This window comes from Rattus rattus, chromosome 3, assembly GCF_011064425.1.
Source record: "Rattus rattus isolate New Zealand chromosome 3, Rrattus_CSIRO_v1, whole genome shotgun sequence".
NCBI classification, from domain to species: Eukaryota; Metazoa; Chordata; class Mammalia; order Rodentia; family Muridae; genus Rattus; species Rattus rattus.
In genome coordinates, this window is record NC_046156.1 from 39041510 (window position 1) to 39065806 (window position 24297).

The 24297-nt window shown below is 40.6% G+C and overlaps 1 protein-coding gene across 9 annotated transcripts in view; it reads left to right on the plus strand.

Annotated features, from left to right (window-relative positions):
• LOC116896315 overlaps window positions 1–24297 on the plus strand; it is a 153742-nt gene that overhangs the window by 73006 nt on the left and 56439 nt on the right. For 3 of the 9 annotated variants that reach the window (XR_004387330.1, XR_004387328.1, XR_004387327.1), the window contains exons 1-3: window positions 2927–3242; window positions 3789–3875; window positions 21309–21416. Coding sequence is in view for 2 of the 9 variants with exons in the window: in XM_032897407.1 (XP_032753298.1) it covers window positions 3108–3395 (288 nt within the window). In the remaining 7 variants the exon portion in view is untranslated. The other 6 variants (XR_004387326.1, XR_004387324.1, XR_004387325.1 and 3 more) reach the window with 5 other exon arrangements.

A 24297-nucleotide genomic window follows, 5' to 3' on the forward strand; every position in this document is an offset into this window, starting at 1 on the left:
TCATTTAGTAAATCACTTAGGAAAAAGAATCCATGTCTAGATGTTTAGCATAGACATTTCAGCAATGAAAACTGTTTTTACACCTGACCGAAGGGCTTAAAACTTACATAAGAAATGGTGTGGTGTCAGAGGCAGTTATATGAACAGGACATCCCTACCATCCCTAGGTTTGGGACAATAGAATTTGGTGTTGTCAGAATTCAGAAGCTGGGTGAGAGTTGGGACTATAGCAGGAAGGGCATAGTTGGTGGGATCTAGTTTCTTTGGAGTTACTAATTCCTCGGCAAACTCCAATAGTGTCTCGGGAATGTGTCCTAACTGTGATTCTAAGAGAGGAAAGGGAGTGCATTTATCTGAAAACCTTCCAGCAAATGACTGGATTAATGAGAACCAGTAGTGATGTCAACTGACTCAGTGATCTATGAGTTCTCAGAGTCAGAGATGAGACAGCTGGCCTATTGTCAGTGTGCAGCTGGATAGCTGCTCTAGAAGAGTGGCTGATTGCATGATTACACTTTCCTCCTGGCTTATTTCCTGAAGGTGCACTGTACCCATCCATAATGGGCATGACGTCATCCAGTGTCTATAGTCAAGGTGTGAAACTCAACAACGTGGGACCGCAAGCATCAGGCTCAATGTAGCGATGCTCTCGTTTTCCTGGTAATATGGGATCTGAAGAGCCCATTAAGTATTGAGCACATTCATTCCTGAAAGATGCAGAGCAGGTGGACCCAGCAGAAAGGTATGCAGTGATGTTAATGTGCATGCTCCATTTGTAGGCAAAAGGAAGAAAGGCAGGAGAACAAGGCCCATATTTAGCACTTGGGTGGATACTAGTTAGCAAGGACAGAATGAGCCAGGACTCTACAGATATGTTATTGAAGGCTAGAAAACTCAAGTGTGAACTTTGAGTGATTTTTAACACTGGAACTTGAAATTAAAATATCCGAAGAAAGAAAACAGGTCTTCTAGTTTTCTGACAGCATAAGATTCAGAAGAGTTGCTGAGGATGGCTTAGCAAAATAGGGGAAAGGAAAAGTATGGGTCTAGGCAGAATCAGAACACTGACATTTCCTAAAAGAATCATTAGCTCTGTAATGGGAAGTGTCAGGAATACAGTACCTGGCCAGTACTGCCCACTTTTGTTGTTTGTGTTTTTCAATATATTTTAATGCTTATTTCAGTCAAATGCTCATCATATGTCTACTTTGTGGAAAATATAACCACAAAGTTAGCAGATGTGGTTCATGCTCCTCAGAGCTTATCGTCTGCAAGGATGTATTGACTAGGACCAGACTCTAAGGAGATACGTCTGGTAGGACATGGAGGGTCCTAAAAGCAAGCATATTTTAGAAGAGTTCCTAATTTGGGTAAAAAACAGTTGAAGACATGAAAACCTATTAAATAGAGCTTGTGTGATAAGCATGTATTTTTCTGGGAAAATACAATTGGCAAAGCTGTTGCAGGCAATATAGGTATACACCAGTTCTTACAGGCAAGAGGGAATGATGTTTTCAGACCAGAAATCAATTCCTACTGGCTGGTGAATAGATGGTTGTGTACACAGTGCCAAGATAAGAAACCAGAGGAGTTAACAGGCTGAAATTCCATATTGTGCTCCATAAGCCATATTGAGAAATTTGGACTTAAAATATCTACTAACTCTTGTTTCCATTCAACAAGTAGTTTTGAGATACCTTAGGTACAAGTAGTTACTGTTCTCATTGCTGTTAACAAAACACATGACGAGAATCAACTTAAAGGAAGAAAGGTTTTCTCTGGCTCATGCTTCAGAAGGGTCCATCATAACAGGGGAGGTATGGTTGGAGAAGTAGCTCAGAGCTGTGGTCTCAGGAACTTGCTCCCATTCCAGTAAGATCAACAAACGGAGAGGGAAGATGCTGGCACTCAGTTGGCTTTCTCATGTTCCCTTTTGATTCAGCATAGGTTTCTGATCCATAGGTTGATGCTGCCCATATGTGTGTTGGGTCTTCTCTTCTCAGAGACCTCTTGTAAATTCTCGCACAGACACACCTGATGTGTCTCGTGTTAATCAGTATTTCTTCAATCTGTGTAACCATCACAGTCTGCATTCTATAGGAGACTGGAGTAGATGATAGAGATAATGACTGGTAATAGAATGAGATAAGTCAGTCATCTGGCCTCACAGAACCTACCATCTACTCAGAGGGTTAATGCAAATATTCATTCCATTTCATGAAAAGTCCAATCTAGTATACATCAATACTAATGAATAGCTGCCATGGAAATATCAGTAGAGACACTTAGGTAGATTTTTATTAGTGAGGATTGTAGAGGTGGAGAATCAAGGTGGACAAGCCCTTCCAGAGGATACGGCATTATTAGTTCAAGACCTATCTGAAGATACTGAAGGAGAGAAGACGGAAGCAGGGTACTCTAAACAAGGCAAGCATGTGCAAAGAGCTAGAAAAAAAAAGAAGACAGCTCAACTCAAGACAGCAAGGGATTTCTCTGTGGCCAAATAAGAAAATGTTTGGAACTGTCCAACACTCCCAAGTGCAGTTGGAAAGAATATTTAGAATCAGGGATGTCCAATCTTTTGGCATTACTATATGATTCTGTCATTTACATATATGGATCAGTCATATCCATAGTTATTCAAGGTTAATGTAGCCTGCAGACTGCAGTGTGAATACCTGGGAGAGCATTGACTATTGATCTATAAATAAAAAGATCAACTGATTCTTTATAGCTATCTACCATCTATAATCTGTCATCTATCTATCTATCTATCTATCTATCTATCTATCTATCTATCTATCATCTATCTATCATCTATCTATCAATCATCTACCTATGTATCTTCTATCTTCTATCTATCATAACATTTAAGTGTAATTGAGGAAAAGATGTCAATAATAATGCTGAGGACACAAACATCCAGTGTACATGAAGAGGCAGCAAAGCTCTGACTTTGAGCCATTCCGTAGAACTGGTCTCTTAGTCCAGCACTGTTTGTACTGGATAGACTATTTCTAGAAACTTCACTCACTGTGTAGTTTACAACTAATTGAAATGTTTTCTCTCCTTCTGGGCGTCTGAGTCCATTTGTGCTTCAATTACAGAAAAAGAGGCTATTCCTGTCAGTAGCTTCTGAGTCATGTCCAGGGAAGCACAGCCTCTCTCCATGGATTCCTACAGCCGCGTTTTCCTATGACTCCTTGAGAATGGCAGTGCAGCCTGAATCTGCTTTAATACTGGTAGGGCTAGATCCATTCCCAGCATCCTCTTGCTATTTAAACTTCTTCTCATTCAATGTGGAACTCATTTGTTTCCCCACATTTCAGGATCATTTCAATTCTACATATACTGTATTGGGCAACACACTGCCATTTTACAATGCAATTTTCTAATTCTGCGGACATGCACTTGGGTTTCACAGTATACTAGCCACAAGGAACACATATCTATCAGTAAAGGCAAGGTGCATGGAATTCTCAGATGTTAGTTAGTTAGAAGCTCTCTATACCTTAATTAAATGACTGAACATGCTGCTTTGGTATTACCATAATGTCTTTGAGAAAGACATTTATCTGGCTATGTTTAATTTTCTAAGGCTGCAGATTCAAGGGAGGAAAAAAAGGAAGGAAAGAGGATTTATTTGCTCAATATTTTCTGTGGTGATATTTTTATTTTGTATTAAACATACATACTACATAAATCCAGGGGCTTTCCATTTTATCATACTTTGGGAATATTTAAAATATCACATTCCATCTGCATTTACGTGAAAACTTGTTTACCAGGTTTCTTCCCAAGCTGAGTGAATCTGACCCCTTTCTAACTTGGAACAAATCACACATACAAAATGAAGATGAAATGCCTCCATCCAGGTAAGGCAAGTAAATATTGTCACGAGTGCCCCTGAAATTGAGGAAGCTGCTCTAGGCTTAGAGGAAGAAGAACTAGGTTTGCAGCACAGCTTTATAATTAGTAGCTGTGGGACCTTAGGTAAACCCAGGCCTTGTTTCTGTCAAACAGCTAGGACAATGGGTTCACGCCTTACTTCCTGTTTGATTTGTCCATGTATAAATATATTTACTCATTATGTAAGCATTACCAAGTGCCTATTATGGGATAGGCATTTCGGTGAGGAAGCTCATTGCTCTTGACCTGATAGGTTGTTGTACAAATCACAGGAGACAGTTGCACTGTTTTAGTCAGTGTTTTATTGCTGTGCAGAGACGTTGTGACCACAGCAGTTCTTATAAAGGAAAGCAGTTAATAGGGTCTAGGTTACAGTTCATCATGGCGGGGAGCATGGTGGCATTCAGGGAGACATGGTGTTGGAGAAGTAGTTGGGGGTTTTCTACATTCAGGTCTGCAGCCATCAGAAAAAGAAAGACCCTGGACCTGGCTAGAGCTTCTGCAACTTCAAAATTTACCTCTAGTGATAAACTTCCTCAAACAAAGCTACACCTACTTCAGTAGGGCTATGCTTCCTAATCCTTTCAAATTGTGCCACTGCCTGGTGACCAAGTATTTGAACCTATGGACCTATATGGGCCAGCCTATTCAAACCGTCACGCATTCTGATTGCTGTCATCTTTCCAAGGGCACCGGACGAAATCTGGGCTGCTTCTTGTCAGTTCTATTGCATAAGCACCATGGATTAGCTTATATAGACTCAGGTCAGTCTTCTCATGAGCCCACTCTGAATACTTACCACTCCTTATATATACACACGTGACAGAACCAAAACGCATTGAGAAACTCATCCTCTTGATAGCACAGGACAGTAGTCCCAGGTAACTTAGGAGGCTGAAGCAGGAGAATACAAAATTTAGGACCAACCTGATCAACTTAGTAAGGAACAGTCTCAAAATAAAACGAACAAGAGGGAAAAATAAAATACAAGAGGACAGTGATAGTTAATTTCTCTGCTGGTGAAATGAGCCAGTTCAAACAAGATTAGATTATATTAAATGCAGGTTTACTGGGAAGCTGCTCTCAGGCAAGTGGAGTCTCTATAGGAAGGGAGAGAGGTGGAGAGGAGGAAGAGAAAGAGAGAAAGAGGACAGAGAGAGGGGAAAGGGGAGGGGAGAGAGAGAAGGGGAGACCCAAAGGTTTGGAGTGTATAAGGAAGAGCCTCTGGGGGAAGGACATCCAGCACAGCCCCTGGGCTGGAAAGTTTAGGGGTGGGGTCTGGGTATGCCAGGTAGGGACTGAGGGATGCTGGGAGAACCTGGAGGTCAAGTCTGCTTTGGTATATAAAATATGCAGCCCAATCTCCTGTCCCTGGGCCTGACGCCAAACATCAAGCATTTGCCTTGACTCATAGTTTGAGGAGACAGGCTATCATGACAGGGAAGGTCGCTGGAAGGTCCGAGAGTTAGTCTTGTTGTGTCCATAGCCATGCTTTATAGAAAAATGAGGGCTGGGGCTTAAATGACTTTTCTTCCCCTCCCCCATTTATTCAGTCTCTACCAGGCCCACGGCAGAGTGTCACCCACATTCTACTTCCTCAGTTAAAACTCCCCGGAAACACTCGCAGGCGGGTGTAGAGGAGTGTTTCCCAGGTGGTCCAAGTTCAGATAACAATGAAGATTACTCAGCACAGCTAGGGTTATAGTTCCTTGGTAAAAGAGTTACCTAGCATTTGAAAGGCTCTGAGTTCTACCCTGGTACCCGGAAATAAAATGTAACAAAACCACAAATCTCATCCAACATTAGATAACAAGTGAGATGCCTGAATGGGATTAAAATCAAGGGGGAAAGCCAGTTTAAAAATCTGATTTTTATAGGAAACCTGATGTTGTGAAGTTCTTTGCAGTAGGAGAGTCCATATATGAAAAAATATTATTTATGGTTACTGCCATCAGTGCTTCTCTGTGATGCGGTAAATAACAGACCCAAACCCCAACTAGCAAACTAGCCACGGGTTTAGCTGGGCTTCTGTAGGAATAGCACTACTGCACTCTTGTTTTCTGGATTGCAGCCTGGCCCTTCCACCTCTTTTCCCTCTGGGCATATCTGACTGTAGGTCTTTGCAGGTCATGGCTGGACTATTGGTAAGCATATTATCTTAAAAGAGGAAAGAAATGGTTTCACTGGAGAATCACCGTGTCAAGAAGGTTGTGTACCTCCCTGATGTTGAAAATGCCAATTTCTCATAAAAAGGCAAAACCCTTCATTTCGAAAGGTTGAATATAATGTTATTTAACTAATTTCAAATGGCTACCTTTAGGTCACGGAAAAAGTCTAAATCTAGGAAGAGTCTCTGGGGCCTGTAACATTTTCATTTGATTCAAGAATGGCTAAATTTTAAGTCGTTTTAACCTCTTGCCTTTTGATATTTGGCTCCACTGACAGGAAGTGTCTGTCCACTGCAAGAGATTTGAAGTAACAGAATGGCCTCCTTAATCAGGAGTCAGTTTCCATTACATTCTTGGGAGCTAAGCACCCAGGTACATATGCTAGTTGGATGGGTTTATTGGCAGACCCGTGGGCATTATAAAGATTCTAAGTGAAGTTTACAGAATATTACCATGCCCACTGCAGCCTCATTCAAACCTTTTTTCAAGTTAAAGTCCTGTCATTGTGGTTTTTATTATAAGAGTCTTCTTGGCTTTGGAACATTACACAAATGGTAGTAGAAACCTCTATGTTTCATTCACTTGTCACTGTGCATGTAAGGATCATCCATGTCATCCTTGTCTTTTCATAAAGACACCACAATTGATTTCTTGCTCTCGTCTAAGTTTACATAGCCATTTGGATTATTTCCAATTTGTGGTGGTTAAAATAGCTGCTTTTGAGGCTTGGTAGGAAGATCAGGCCAGAAGTTACCTAGGCGCCTTTCCCATATGTGTTTCATCCCTCCTTCCCCCCTCCTCCCCTTCTTTTCCCTTCTTTTCTCCTTCCCTCCTGCCCTTTCCTCCTCTTTTTCTTTCACTCTCTCTAACACACAGGCACACAGGCACAGACACACACACACACAGACACACAGACACACACACGCCATTCATGCCATTATTGATTTGAAAAGCAATTAAAATCATTTTGGGATGTGGTCTTCCCATTCCATTCTCTCAGACTAAGTAAAAGATTATTGTTCTGTATTCCTTAAATATTGATAGAATTTACCAGTAAAACCCTGTGGATTTGGGGATTTTTTGATAGGCTATGTTCAATTAAATTACTCAATTTAATTAATAGATGGGGTTTGTCCAAATTCTCTTTCTCTCTCTCTCTCTTTCTCCCCCCCTCCCCCCCGCCTCTGCTTCCTGCTCTGTCCCGCTCTCCCTCTCTTGTTTCTTCCTTATAAAACCCAGGAGATGTTCTTGCCTCAGCATCCCAGGGCTGAGACTCGAGGTGTAACAGGTACACACTACCATGTGGGCTTCATTTTTTTTTACTACTTACATTTTTCAGTGACTTCTAAATTTTCAAATTAACTTTCATGAAGCCATGCGCAACATTTTCTTTTAAAGATATGGTTCCTGCAGTGATGCCATTTATACTCCTGAGTTTGTAATTCCTGCAGTGACATTGTTTCCACTCCCAAATGTGGTGATTTATCCTTTTTTTAAAGATTGATGAATTGGGGGAATGTCCTCTCTGCAAAGGATAACGACTCCATGATATCAGAGACAGCAGGAGTCTGGGAGGCAAGGGTGTGTCTAATGTCCTTAGTAAAATGGTAAAAGCTAAGACCTTCCGGATGTCCCTTAAGGCTTTGGGAAAGAACTCTGAAAACATGGGTTCAAAAGTATATAATTTCTCAACTATGAAAAATATAAGGATGCAGTATGAATTACACGAAGATAAAAAAAGAAGATAAAGAAATTTATTTAGGTGATCACAGAGCAAGATCTCACCCAGTTAAGTTTATTATTTGTGCTTACAAAGGCAGGCAGATTCCTGAGTTCAAGGTCAGTCTGGAACAGAGCTAGTTTAGGCCCAGGCATGACAGGAATGGTGATCTCAGATCCCACCCAACTAGTGTATTGTCTGATCTTATAAGGGTAGGCAGATCTGTAAATTCACTGCTGTTTTAAAAAATGTACTTGTTGTCTTCTTCTAAGTATCAAGGGGCTAATGTCATAAAATACTGTTTCATTGGATAATTAAAAAGGAATCTGGGTAAACGATTGAATTGATATGTAAAGAAAAGCCAGGCTTTAGTCGACAAGAGCTAAGCTATCTAAATGAGCTGTCTGGAGAGCTGTCTCCAGCAGAACACAAGGCTTTCAGCTAATATTCTATGGCTGACTTTGAGTTGTTCTTCTGCCACTCCCAAACGCCCCTTCCTTAGGACCTCTGACCAAGCCAAGGCTGGTCCTTGACATAGTATAATTATTAAGCATACTAAATCCTCCATTAATAAGTATGTGGTTATATAATGGCATATATAGAGAAAGCAAGTTTATTTTCTTTTTCAATTTAGCACTACAAAACATTTTTCCTTTATAATGGTCTTTTAAAATCTTCTTTGTCTCATATTAGAGTGTTTATTGTGCGTGGCATGTGTGTTTGTGTGTGGGTGCATCTGTATGCTCAAGTGTGAAGGCCAGAGGTTCATGAACATTGTCTTCCTCTAGCTTATGTATTTACGCCGTGTTTTAAGGCAAACTGGGAACACTATAATTCAACCAGTCTAGCTGGAGGCTTAGTCTTAGCCTCCAGAGCGCTGAGATCCTCAGTAGATCTGCCTGGCTTTTATGTGGATTCTGGAGATGATCCAGACTAGCATTCCTCTGGATGCGTGGCAAAAATTTTAGTCACAAAGCCAACTCCCAATCCCAGTTATTAGATTTCTAAAGTTTACTTTCTTTGGTTCCCATTTACATGGTATACTGGGAAACTGTGGGGTATTTTAGCATGTTTTCTTGGCTTTGCAGATAATTCTAAATATTAATGCTTGTTGTAGAAATAATCATTCAGAAACAAAATAAAAAAATCATTTTAATCAATCTAAAAATGTGAGCTTGCACATCAATTAATCTTACATTATTGATCACTCAGATTGTTAGTAATCAATACCAGTGTGCACCCTAATGAAGTTACTGAGCTTAAAGGCTGAACAGATAAACAGTATCAAAACAAAACTCAAATGACAATTTTCAGTGAGAAAATTGCCAAACTGGTGTTAGAAAAGAATACTAGTTACACTCTAGAAGAACATTGGACCCAATAATTTTCACTCGAAGCGTAACTGGACAAGAAACTTATAAAAACAAACTAAATTTAACTAGATGACCTCATCCAGTCAATCAAGAAATGAATACAACATTTTTTAATAGGAGAAAATAAGAAATGCCTCTTAGGAACATTTCATTAGTTTAAATATGGAACTGAAGCAGGGTCTCAGTGGAGTACAAGTGCTATAGACATTAGTGGAGAGACAATAAGGTAGCAGAGTGGTGTGAGGTGAGGATAGTACGTATACTACCCTTTCATGGCTCAGTCTATCAGACGTGGGTAGACGCCATCTAAAATCAAACAACTTAGTTTTGACATTTCCCACAATACTTTTAATTTACTTTAGCGATATTTCCCAAAACGGTGTGCTTTTGATAAAGGGATGTCTAATATTGAATGATTTTCTCCTTCTTTTGTTTCTACATTTTACTCATTTGATTCGAGTAGAATAAAAGCCAGCACTGAAAATAAGAGCACAGAGAAACCCTAAAGAAGGATGGCTGCTTATTATGGTTATTATCCAGAGCTACTCTGGGATGGTTAGCTTGGGGAATGATTTTTAAAAATTTTTCATTGTTTGATTTTATTTTTTAAAATAAGGGTGTGCATTATCGCTTTAGCAAGATCTTCCATTATTTTTTTTTTCTCCTAGGCAGACAGTGGAATAGAACCATCCTCAGCCAGAAGTGTTTTTTTTTTTTTTTTTTGCCTCACCTTTCTCTAAATTACTTCCACAAAGAGACTTTATATTTTATCTTAAAAGAAGCTACTGATTGAATTATTCTTTGTCATGGTGAGCCTAATGTGATCAGGTTTTATTTGGGTTTTGCTAATGAAGAGCGAATTCTTTTCTTAAGCCATTCCTAGCATTCAGGATCACTCAGCGTAACCTTTCATATCCCAGCCTTCCCTATTTCAAGTCAGGTCTGTCATCTTTTCCTCTTAGATCTACGCACAGACAATGTCACCCAAAAGGACACTCTGAGGAGAGGGTGGTGGTGGGGTGCTACAGGTTTGAAAGCTCGTCAGATTGACAGCCGTTCTGTGCGCCTCGACAGCCTTGAATTAAAATGCAGAGTATCCCATTGTGCGGTGGGAGATATGGGGGACTGGAAAAGCCGCCTCACAATCATTGAGCACCTGGTGTATGTCAGACACAGTTGCAGCTACCATCCCATGTATGCAAATCTTTTTTCCATTGTGTATGTTGGGAAATAGAAACTCGGAAAGGTTTGCTGTGAATGGTCTGTGTCTCAGGTATCTACTCTCTTCCTGCTGCATGTATTCACTTCCTAACAAGCCATTTTATTGTGTGTGTGTGTGTGTGTGTGTGTGTGTGTGTGTGTGTGTGTGTGTGTAACCGTCTTTTCCTGAATTTGGATATATAAGTATAGAACCAAAAGGTTTATGTCATAAGTCTTCTTCGCGCTACCATTCTCTACCTTACTTTTTTGAGGCAGGGTCTCTCAGAGAACTGTCCCTTACCTATTTGGCTAGACAAGTTGGCCACTAAGCCCCAGAGACCTGCTGGCTTTGCCTGCTCAGTGCTGGGATTGCAGGCACATTCTGTTTTGGAATTAAGGAGATTGAATTTATATCCTCATACTGGCAAGGCCATGAAGCCATCTAGTTAGATAGTGTGTGTTTTTGAAACTAAAGCAAAATCTTGCTAGGGAAATAGCAAGTTCTTGCTGCAATCTCCATTCTAAGAATTGTTAAAAAGGCAACAGAAGCAGATATGGCTACCTAGAATTGAAAGTTAATGGCAAAATGAAATCAAACCCCAAAAGAGTTAATTATTCTAGCACTAATTAAGTGTCCTGTGTGAGGTTTTTTTGAGTGTGTGTGTGTGTGTGTGTGTGTGTGTGTGTGTGTGTGTGTGTGTGTGTGTGTGTGTGTGTCTGTGTGTGTGTGTGTGTGTGTGTGTGTGTGTGTGTGTGTCTGTGTGTGTGTGGTGTGTGTGTATGTGTGTTGTAGTGCTGCTTTATCCTAGCAAGAAACCTTTAAAGAAAGGTATGATCTGTCATAGACTCCCAGAACATCATAATTAAAGTCTGAGACATGTTCCAGTCAAGGAACAGGAGTGAACTGTTTAAATAGCATCCCTTGGGAAATGGTATGGCCACTGTGTATTTTCAGATTGGGTTGATTTCATCTCTTACTGTCTGTTTCTAAGTAGGAATGAGAACCTCCATTAGGAATTGCTAACATGTCCTATCTAGACACTCTGGTTTGCACAAAGAAGACAGAAGCACTAACACAGTGTGTACATTATATGGTGTATATGCCATGGCCACAGGGATAATTTTTGCAACAGGGCAGGGATAATGAGCTCGTCTCTTGCTTAACACATCTAATCTCAAAACCAATCATTTATATGCTCAAAGTAAGAGGCTGTGCTCTCACAGAAGAATACACAAGCAAATGAAAATATGTTGCAAAAGTATGCTCATTCACATTTCATGTTTCATTTCCCAAGACTCAGTCACCACAGGCAGGTAGCGATGCCTGCGACTCACACATGGGGGGTTTGTTTAGCCACAGTAGATTTCCCTTTGTAAATAATGGCATCACATGAATGCTCCTTCATGTCTCGGTTCATTATTTCCTTTGCTGTCACCATTAAACAATATCTTAGCTACACTAGGAAATCTACTGCCCAAAAAGCATAGCTAATTAGCAAAAAAAAAAGAAAGAAAAAAAATAGACATCGTCACATTCCGTTTCCACTTTTAATTTTTTAAATTTTGTTTGAGATTATAATATAATTTCACAATTTTCTCCTTCTCTTTCCTTCTTCCATACCCTCTCAAATACCTCTCCTTGCCTTCTTTAAAATTCATGGCACCATTCTTCATTAATTACTTATTCCATGCATGTGTGTATGTATATACATACATACATACATACATACATACATACATACATACATACATACATATTTCTAAATATTACCTGCTTGGTCTGTATTCTGTTCATCATATGTAGATTTCCAGGGCAGACCATTTGGTATTAGGTAACCAGTTAGTGTGTTCTTCCCTGGGGAAGATTATTTCTCCCATGCTCAGTGTTTCTTGGTTGCCTTAGGTTTTTACCTAGGGATGGGACAATAGGATAATTCCCTCTTCTGTTTTAGCATGTCTGTTGGTATTGCCCCATGTTCATGACATGTTTAGGCAGCCATGTGGGTGAGACTTCCTGCGTATAGCTTCTTTTTTCTTTCTTTTTATGATATGGTGAGATCTACAGTTTTACTCAACTCATCATGATTCCTTCTTCTATTGTTATTATACAACCATCTATTGCTCATATCAGGGTCAACCTTGGGAATCCATATGTAGACACAAAGAGGCCTATGAACAGGAATTTTCAAATTTTATTTTCTAAAAAAGTGTTTATTACAGCTTCTAGATAACTGGCCTAAGGCCACAAAGCAGGTTTTATACCCAGGTCTTTTAACCACAAATACCAATACCTTTTGTTGTGATGTACCTTATACTCTCTAGAAAGACATAAATGGTACACTCAAGTGAATACCAGAAGACTTCCTACTAGAAAGAAGTAGGGCTTTTGACCCTAACATTGCTTTGGTAGTAGCAAATTAGCAGTCTCTTGTCTAGATGAGAAGAATTCTACATAGCTTAAGACAGTGATCGAAAGAAACACTTTGGTTTTGTGTCCCTCCCCTGTGCCATTTTAGGTGATCATGGAGCTAATGAGAATGACTTGCTTGTGAAATCAGAGGGATGCCATCTTCCTCATCTCATTTCCTCCTGGTTCCACTGCTCTTCAAAAAGTTATTTTAAATCTCATTACTCAATCATGTCCACCATAGTCCTTGCTCATGCTGTCCATTTTTCACTCTAAAAGGTTCCGCACACAGTGGACATTGTGGTGGTAAATGGACCAAGATCATGAACTGCCTTATACTTCCTTAGGTGATCCAGAACTCTTTACAGAAGCTCTGGCCTCTGGTGCAATATTTTCATCCAAAAAGGCTTAGTTTCCTATGATCTCAGTGGTATTTAACAATAAATCCTGAACTGGTTTGGCAGAGCAAGGGAAATGGATGTCAAGCCCATTAATCAGAGATGAAAAAAATCCTCTGGGTTTGACCGTCAACCAGGCATTCGCTTTGTCTTGCATCCTAAGGTCTATTCAAATGACCTTCTGATTAGGGACAGCTTGTTTTTCTACCCTGAGATATTTTAAAGCAGAAACTGGCCATTCAAGTGTCACAATCCTAGTGATAACTTTAGGCTATGGGTAGCTGGTATTTTGATATAAAGAGAAGAGCATTGTTGTACTCATAGCTGTCTGATAGGCTGGATCACATGCACAATTACTATAAATCCACCTGTTTTATAAAAGATTTCTGTCCATTAAATGAGAAGTATTTGAGGGTAATTCCAAACAGTCTGAAAATGTCCACTTACGAGTAAAGTACGTATTTAAGATTTCGTGTGTGGGGGTTGGGGTGGGGTGGGGTGAGGGTGGTTCGTAGAAATAAACAAAAGAGTGCTCACATCTCATATTCCAGATAATAGGAAATACTGGGAAAGAAATCGAAGTCATAGCTATCAAAAGCGATATGGGTAAGACATGGGCATTTGTGACTGTGTTAGGGATGGAGTACTGTCAGCCACTAACCACTTGAAAGTTGCAAATGGCTAGCCTTTTCAGAACTCCTGGTATAAAGGCACAACTACACCATCAAGTGCATTTACAACCTGTGAATCGCTAAAGACTTGCGAGGCAGCATCTTGTCCCAGGCAGATGCTGCTTGCATTCCTCTGCTCTCCCAGTGGCTTTCAGAAACAGTCTGCTTCTTGAGAGAAGGAGAATAAAGACTCCAAAAGGCTGAAATTAGAGTGGCTTTGATATGAAATGCATCTTAAAAATGTACTTTAGTGCTGCTGTAAAATGAGGCTATTGTGGTGTTTGTCATAATTCTGTTAAAAAATGAGGCTATTTCTACAATGATAGAGGCACCGACAGGGGAAGGAGAATGGGGAGCTATTGGGATGTTTGATGATATCCTCTGCCTTCCTGGGCCCTGGGAAATTCCACAGTTGTCATTCACATTAGCAGAATGTAGAGCATTAGCTGAGCAATGCAAGGTGCTCTCAAGGGAGGATTCAGGGTTACTCTGTCCATTTCATTAACCTCCAGAGTGCCACGTTGCTAGAGGAATTAGTGCTCATGGAGGAAGGTGATGGGGACTGTGATTGCACAGTGTAAGATGAGCACATTCAAATGACAGGGATCCCAGAAAGCCTGGAGACAACCTCTCTGGCCTCCTAATTCTGACACCTATAGCAAAATATTTTTCAAAAATATTACTATTTCAGAATTTCATATATGTACGATGTGAAATGTATTTGTAACTTCTTCCCATCTTCCACTTTCAACTTCATCCCGGACAACCCCCTCCCCCAACAACTACTTTTCCCCCTTAGAACTTAAGAATTTCTTCCCTTTTATAAATAACACTTTATGTTCAATCAGTGCTTCCCATATGTGCATGGGCATGGGCCATGCATTGGAATATGAATAACTTGCCAGTGGCCACACTGTTAAAGAGGGATAGCCTACCTCTCCCAGCAACTATCATCTGCCAATGGTTCCCCAGGAACGGGTGTGACCTTGAGGGCTCCTTCTTAACCTGTGCTGGAATTCGGGTTGCCGTGTCTGGAAGACAGCATTGAGCAGCATCCCTCTCTATTCTCCAGCTCTTACATCCATCCTCATCCTCTTCCTTGATGTTCCCTGAGTCTTGGTGAAGTAGTAGGAGGTGGATGGTAAAGATGCCCTGTCTTGTTTGTTGTTGTTGTTGTTGTTGTTGTTGTTGTTGTTGTTGTTGTTGTAATGTTGTCTCCTGGGGCTCTACCACTGACTTAAATCCCCAACTCCAACATGTCCTTATTAGGGCCAAGCTTGTCACTTGCCTCAGTCTCAACACTTTATCTAACATTTTTCTTTTCTTGTTTTGTATATGTCAATGCAAATATGGCAACTTCAAACACAGCCTAGCTTTGCACAACCACTCTCAGCCCTCTCGTCCTCCTCCACATCCATCCTTGGAAGGAACGTTCAGTTCAGAAGGAGAGAGGTTGAAAATGCCCGCTTGCTCATAGCCAGCTTGGTCTGACCAGTGCCAGAGTTTTTCTCTCTTCAATCTGAACCTCTATTTTGTTCAGAAGCCTATTTTAAAATTCTAATGTTTTATCCTACACCAAAAGTCCACAGGCTTGAACATGAGTGTTATACTTATGAATATATTCTAGAGGACATACTCTTTTCTTATATTTACTTTAAAAATTGGTCATATCAAATAACTTCAAAATTGGTTTGCACATCAAATCATAGAGAACACTGGCATTTTAATTACATGTATTAACACTTTTTCTTCTGTTGACATTTTATTATCTAGTAGGAGCAATAGGTAGGATTGTCTTCAGGGGTAGAGACTTTGTGTCTCAGAAGACATTTGTTAGGTGACAAAACCAAGTGACACCCTAATGACCATTCGTGAAGCAGAAGGCTGCTCAGGGGAGAAGGGCTCAGCCTGAAGCCTGATCTACACAATTCTCAAAGGAGCATCATTCCAGGGGAGATGGCTATGGAAAACACCTCCTGCTTTGCTCACATTTCAACCTTGTATTTAGGTTTTTATTACTAAAAAATGATTTTGTTATCCTTCTATTCAGATAAGTAAAGAGAAGTTCATCATAGGAATCATTCTAGTTAGTGTTTGGCAGAAACCTGCCATGATTAATGTTGAAAATACAGAGCCAACTTTCCCCTAGATCATGCGTGTGTTCATATGTGTGCACATGTGTGTGTATGCATATGGAGGCCAGTTTCAACCTCAGCTGTGGTTTGGTTCTATCCACATTAGGTTTTGTTTTTTGGGGTGGGTCTCTCATGAGGTTGAGACAGTGTCTCTCACTCACCAAATAAGCTTGTCTGGTTAGCCAGAGGGCATGGAGGATCTCCCCACTAATACCTACCTAGTATGAGCACTGAAAGCCTCTCATCACTGTGCTTGCCTTTATTTATGTCTGTTCTGGGAATTGAACCCTGGTTCTCATGCTTTCAAGATAAGCACTTTACTCATTGAGTCATTCCTCCAGCCCTCCCTAAATTTTTAACAACAACAGCCGCATCAACAAAAATCGCTAATTTTGAATTTCAAGGAAAACATAAATACAGAGTCAAGAACAATATCCGAACTGTAGAGGTGCTGTCAGGCATTTCAAAGACAGGCTTGCTGAGATTCAGCCACTGACTCAATGTTCCATAAATAACAGCTGGCCTATGAATCACAATACTGAAAGCCTTCTGGCACAATGCCACTTTGGATAATGTTTGCCCCGGTGTAGGCTGAGTACAGTCAGAGACCTGGAAGGACCTGAGGGTCTGCTGGTGACCCAAGGACATGTCACTAACTCTCCCCATCCTGTGCCTAGGCCTCTTTTCAGCCTGTTTCCTTAGTCATGACTCATGGTGATGGAAAAATTCTCAATGAGAAAATAATTTTCCATTTGGGTTCCAATTGTGTACTGACATGAGGATCATTAAACAATGCACTCATTAGAGAGAACCAAAATATGATTGTCATGGGTTACTGCATCCCATTTCACATGCTGCCAAGGGAGGCCCTGGGCTGATTCAAAGGGTGCAGAATTTCCTTGTCATTTTCGTTGTCATCACTAATGGTTCATAAGAATCTGGACATCCGCTGAGCTGAAAACAAGTGCTGGGTGGTGGCTAGGATCTGAGAAAGGATGGATGGAGCAGATCTTCTGTTCTAGAGAAGGCTGGCACAGTCTAGCAGGGATTTCCTTCATTCTGAATCTAGTTTCCAGTCAGGTTTTCATTGTTTGTTTTTGTTTTTGTTTTTGTTTTGTTTTCCTGATAGAAGCATTTTGTGGAGCAATGACCAGAAAGTCATTCATGTTGATGGAACGCTGGTGGCTGAGGTGAGGGATCCCAGCCAACCCCCCTTCCAGCTTAACCTCTTTACTGATAAACTGTTAATGAAAGCCAGCAGCAGCCTCTTTTGCCTCTCTCCTGCACTGAATGACGAGCCTTTTTACTCTTACCAACTTGCGAATGCTGCCTTATTTTATAGAATGCTTTGTGTGTAGTACAATTTTCAGGTAAATTGAAATCTTTTTCAATAAAGCTTCATGCATGTGTGCATGTGCCTGTAAGTGGGCACACATAGACACCCCTGAATTAATATTAAAGGGAGACAGTTGCTCTGCGTGTCACTGGTCCCGTAGAGAGACCAGACCACTAAAGGAAGATGCAGACTCTTCTGACCCCAGTGCTTCTTGTGATTTGATTTCATAAATTAATTTTTTATTTGTAATCTCAGGTTTTGTTGACCTTGGAGAACCCTTTGAAAGAGCAGTCCCAGAGTTGACTCTGGTGTGTAGACAGGCCTATGGAGAATACGAAATAATAACTTAGTCTGATAAGCCAAATTTTACATTCATATTTTAAAGGTCAGAAGGACAAATTCTGTTAAATTTGGACTTACAGTAAAACTTATTTTAAGTCTTCCCCCATCTTTAGTTTAGAAATATGTAAGATTATTTTGGATTCAGAAAATTTTGCATGGGAGAAGAGGAAAAAAAAATGAGTTGTAAAATCAAATATAATAGCCATGCTTAGAACAAGATTTTATTCATTAAGTCTCCATTTATTCACTGCAAAACGTTATGGCCAGAAGTGAACAGATACATTTGTAATTCAAAAGTATTCATTTGGGGGACAAAAAAACCCAACTTAATATTGGGAACAATATTTTTGTCAACCTCTCGAGGCTTCAAAGTGGTTCACTTTGGTATAAACTCGAGGACGTGGGAGTGAATTGGCTCAGAGAATGGAGCATGGAGGGTAGACAACATGGGGGACTGCATGTGCTTCTTCCATGGGCTGTGACTTCTGTGTCTCCACTTTCCTGGATCCTGTCATCTGTGGACTAGGGGATATTTGGGTGAGTCTTGATTTTACCCACTTAAATACCTATCCGGCAAGATAAGTGCTTCCTGAATTCTGCCCCTCTTTGGTCCTAGATGAATTGCTGAATAGCTATCCCAGTTTCCTGGTTTTCTCAGAAGCCTAATAATTTATTTCAGGCCAGCCAGAAAAATGAATAAATGACTGAGACAGGTGGGGCTGGTTTTTAAAGTCCTATTGCAATTGGATAGAGTAAGTGCTAGGTAAGACTATATTCTAAGTAAGACTAGTCAGAAGACTTCATTACCCTGAACATATAGATGTGACTACCCAAAGATTCTGTCTTGACTTCAATGACACCCAATGTCCTCCAAATGACCTTCACACTGAACTCTGCAGATAGCCCCACAGCTTTGCTCCTGTGTCACTGCTTTCTGAGGACACAGTCAGGACGAGGATACATGTCCCCTCCTGCTTCACATGCTCAGGAGCCAATGAGATTGAAACTTTCTCTCCCACAGCAATGCCCTTGAACTGGTAAGGTGTGTACTTGAACTCATTGTTTGGCTTACAGTAGATTGGGATGAGGATAAGAGAAATCCAAGTGTCCTCTGAGACTGTCAACTCTAATGAAGCCTCAGCACTTAAAACACATATTGTCGTAGTGATGCAGGCTCCATTTCCCCAGGGCTCTCTCTTTTATCTCTCTTTACTCAAGGCAGGGTGACCTCATTCTGTTGTTGCCATTCTTCTGTCTACAGAGGAGTCTTTGACTAGAGCAGAAAGGTCACTTGGGTTATTGTACACTATCAGATGACACTGAAAACCAAAGATCAGACCTTGACTTTTCCTGGTCATGGTATAAGAGCCTCTATATTATTAAATGCAGCATTCCACATCTCTGTCTAAAATATGTATGTGGATGTATATGTTTAAAGGTGTATATGAATTTATATGATTACATGAAGCATAGGTTTATTGCTTCTTTTTAATTGTGAACATTATTTCACAAGATTTCAGTTGAAATTTTTGAATATAAGTAGGTCTTTGTTCTTGTTTTTTTTAAAACAAAAAATAATTTTATGTGTATGGATTTTTGCCTGCCTGTATTTCTGTATACCACATGCAGGACTGGTACTCAGAGAGATCATAAGAGGGCCTTGGATTCCCCTAGAACTGAGGTTAAGGAGTTATAAGTCATCATATAGGTGCTGGGAATAACCTAGGTCTTCCGGAAGAGTGGCCAGTGCTCTTATTAGCTGGGCCATCTTTCTAGACCTTGTTTAATGTTCTTTTAATGTCATATATAAACTTAAAAATCTAGAGCAATTATGTTTTAAATGAGTGATGTGTAGGAGTTGGCTAAACCAGAAAAAACTGTCACCTAGTATCCTGGCTGTATTGGCATAAGAATGACAGCTCTCTCTCAAACAGAATGAGATATTTTATTCTGTAGCCAAATATGAGTGACCATGTTCCAAAGCGGAAACAGTTTGATGAAGTTTTTTTTGTTGTTGTTTTTTGGGTTTTTTTTTGAACAAGTATGAACAGAGTAAAGAAAGTCTTAAATCAAGGTACTTTTAAAATACATTGTTGGAAACATCAGGTAGGCATAGTGACTGTAGGGAAGAGTGGAGACCTGGGCTGTGGACCTCAGATGTTACCTGGCAATATTCTCAGTATTTTGGTTGGTGGAAGGGAATGGATCTGTGTCTTAGTTATGGTTTTCATTGCTGTGAAGAGACACTATAACCAGGGCAAGTCTTATAAAGGCAACATTTAATTGAGCCTGGGTTCCGAAGTTCAGTTCATTATCAAGGTGGGAACAGGCAGTGTCCAGTCAGGCATGGTTCAGGAGGAACTGAGAGCTCTACATCTTCATCAGAAGGCTGATAGGAGAAGGCTGGCTTCCTGGCAGCGAGGAGGAAGATCTCAGAGCCTACCCTCATAGTGACACCCTTCCTCCAATGAGGCTACACCTACTAAAACAAGGACAAAGAATGGGTACTAAAGAGGCCAAAAATAGCCCTCAAATAAAATGTAATTAGGCTCTGGATTTTCAACATTCTAATTTCTCCACAATTCTGAAATCCTAAGCAGCTAATAATAAGCCTTTTAGAAGATTCTCTCTATGGTGCAGATTTCCTTACCAGGCTTTTCATTCACAACTGTTTTCTCCAGAAGGTAGGATTGTGTTCCTGAGTCCTTTGTTTGCTTTATAATCATTGGTAACTTACTGACGAGCCTGTATATGTGCACACTCTCTCTCTCTCTCTCTCTCTCTCTCTCTCTCTCTCTCTCTCTCTCTCTCTCTCTCTGTGTGTGTTGAGGCACTCTGTGTGTGTGTGTGTGTGTGTGTGTGTGTGTGTTGAGGCAAGGTCTCTTTTTGTATAACTGGATCTGGCCTGAAACACACAATGTAGACTAGGCTTCCTTTGTCCTTGCAGTAATGCTTCACCTCTGCCTCCGAAGTGTGGGGATTACTGGAACTGTCATACGTGGGTCCTCTCCTTGTCCCTTCTCCCTATCCCCACCTTCACTCTGTTTCCCTGCTCCTTCCTTCTTTCCTTTATCCTTGCTTCTTGATGCAAGTGAATGTGTAGAAAGAAGATCAGTAGAGAACCTAAGAGACCCATTGGTTGAGGGGAAGTGCCAAGAGGAAAGACAAGGAAGGTTTAGGCACTGACAGCCATTTGCTTCACAGCACTGCCCCTGAGCTCTTCCTACCAATTTCTGTACAGTGGGGTTTTCAAACATTTGAGTGCATCTGCTGATGCCTGGGAGATCAAGGGTACCTGGGGCCATTCATTCTTCTTTCTTCCACAGAAATGCTCTGATAGAACAATCGCTGAAGGTACCAGTACTCGTAACCAGGGGGTGGGGTAAAACAATTCATCTTATTCCATTTGTTCCCCTCCCACATGGAACACAGGGAGCTTGTAGTATAAGATAAGGAATTATGAGCAAAATGCGAGCCCTGATTCTTAATTGATCTGCTGGTCTCTGTGGGTTTAAGTTAACCGTTATGAAGGAGTCCCCTGCTGTATTGTTTTCTAATTAAGGCATATATATGTCTAATGAGATTTCAGAATAATAAGGCATTTATAATACTTTAATGAAGAGCATTCTTTTCATCTTTATTTACTTAGCAGCATAATCAAGACCAACTGAGAAAGGTTAGCCACGGTCAAAGGAAATTGATGAAGAGTGGCTATTAAGGCATAGAGCATATGTACGCAGAGTACAGTTAAATAACGGTAAGTAGGATGTGTTTATTAAAATGATGCAGGGATTTTATACCTTCATTCTTGATGTCTCTTAGTACCTGACATTATACTGCTATGGTTTCCATGGAGACAGCACACACTCTTCCTTTCAGCTGACCTGAAGTTCAAGCCCTGCTGTTGCAATAGAAATTCTAAAAAAACCACTTCTACCTTTATTAAAAACAAAAATACAAAATCTATGCAAAAGTAGGAGAGAAAAAAAACAGAGAGGATGAGAAAATCCGTTGACGGTATTGCAGAAGAGGAAAGAGAGCGTGCTGCTTTCATTAAGATGGCATCAAGAAACAACTTACTATGCTGGAGGTTGAGAGCGTCTGTCATTTCCTTCCCCTAAATTACCTTAGAATTGATGCCCCTGAGCCTGCCTTAACATCTGCACCTTTCATTTCTAATTCAATACGCTCTACTATTTTTAGTTTTCTGGAAAATCTCTCTCTCTCTCTCTCTCTCTCTCTCTCTCTCTCTCTCTCTCTTTCTCTCTCTCTTCAAATTTAAGAACTTGCTTCTGTGTGACTTACACATACAAATGTTGACTTGGTATACAAGTTGACTTTAATAAAGGCAGGTTTACTTTGGGGAAGGATTGCTGTGCTGAGACAAGATGTTTTATAGGACTAAGGGACCAGGAGCTGGATACCCCATCCACAGCTCTCCTTTGTTTAGGAAATGGAAAATGTGATTTCTGAAGGTCTTTTCATTGCCTTGCATAGCTGAATGGTCTACCACGGCTTGCTCTATCTGTGAGTTTGTTCTTCTGGGATTTGTTGCACTCTGACACTTGTGTCTATACAATCTTCAGGTCATCTTCAGTGAAATGTCTAAAGCAGTTACTCAGACCCCATTTCCCTGACATACAAAAATAAGAAAATGAGGATGATCTTTTCTAGAAGTCTCTACTGAATGGCATTTTGTGCCCCATTACTCTGAGTGGGTCATAGGCTTATGGGGCCGGGGAGATGGTCAGAAGATAAACTGCTTGCCCTGAATCAGAGCTGTCAGGCTTGTGTGGTAGGTTACCCATAAACCCACTGTGCACAGAGACAAGAGACTCCTGGAGCTAGCCAAATTGGTAACCTCCGGATTCAAATAGTCTGCAATAATATGTAATACATTGATAAGATTGATGGATTCAATCCTATGTTAAACACCTGCCCCTCTATACCTACACACAGACCCAGACATGGACACACTGATACAGACACATACACAGAAACATACACACACGAACACACATACACAGAAACATATGCACACACACACACACACACACACACACACACACACACACACACACACACACACACTCACCAAACCAACCACAAGACAAGTATGGGAATAAAACCTTCAGGGAAGATTTTTGTAAATTGGCACTAAACTTAGTCAATTTCCTATTGCTGTGAAGAGATACCATGACCACGGCAACTCTTATAAAGGGAAACATTTAATTGGGGCTGGCTTATAGTTTCAGAGGTTCAGTCCATTCTCCTCATGACTGGGAGCACAGGGGCAGGCAGGCAGACATGGTGCTGGAAAAATAGCTGACGGTTTGACATCCAGTTCCACAGGCAATAGGAAGAGAGAGAGAGAGATACTGGCCCAATTTGGACTTTTGAAAACGTCAAAGCCCATCCCCACTAGCACACTTCTACCAACAAAGCCATACGTCCTAACCATTTCAACTCGTGCCACTCCCTAAGCATTTAAATATATGGACCCAAGAGGGGCATTTTTATTCAAATCACCACAGATACATATTCAATTTCTAGTCTAGACTCATTATATATAAGTACACTGTAATTCTCTTCAGACACACCAGAAGGCATCAGATTCCATTACAGATGGTTGTGAGCCACCATGTGGTTGCTGGGATTTGAACTCAGGACCTCTGGAAGAGCAATGAGTGCTCTTAACCACTGAGCCATCTCTCCAGCCCCTCTAGTCTAGACTCATATAATTCCTTCCCATACATGGCAGAGGTGTCTCTGGATGTAAAATTCTGGGGAATCACAAGATAATAATGGATAGATGTTTAGAAAACAGCCATTGCTCACTGTCTGTTTGTGTTGGAACTATTAATCTCAGGCCAGATTTTTCATGGAGCCCTGCATTAATATTCTCCATTGTATAAATAAATGAACTCTGTGATGTAAAACTGGATGTCAGACTTGGAAAAAGAGGTCGGTGCACGTGATGTTCATTTTCTTCTTATGCACAATTCAAACTTGACAGTTTAACCCTTTTAAAAATTTAGTCTGGTTTTGAAATCAACACCGTCTCTTCCATAGCAATTAATACTTTAAACCATATGATAAACTTTGATTTGTATTGTGTTGACTGTTAAATTTGTTGTTGGGTCAGCGTCGTGAGCCGAAATAAACATTTTCTCCTTGTCTAACTTGCGCATCCTGTGTATCGTGTTTTTAGCAACAGAAAATAAGCTAATCTGGAATACGGATCTGTCAGATGCTAGGAGTCCCGCAAGGGATTTCGTCTCAGTGTTCTGATTCTGTTCTCCACCAGGGGGCTTGAAAGCAAAGGAATCAAGGCCTCTCCCACTAAAGGACTCCTCCCCAGCTCTGGGCAGAACTCCATCTGCTTATTCCAAATGAGCCCCTGTTGTGGTCTCTTTGGCCTTGAACCTGACATCCAAATGACTTCCAGAAATAACACAGGAATAAATGTTTCTATTGTTCTACATGCAGTTCCCAGCCAGAAATCTGTAATGACTGTGTAAAGGATTCTCTTTATGAGATTTTCTTTTCGCCCATCACAATCTTGGACTTTAATTTCAGACAGAGCTCCCTACATTACCCAAAGAGTTTGCTCTGCTTCTACGGCTACATAAAGGAGG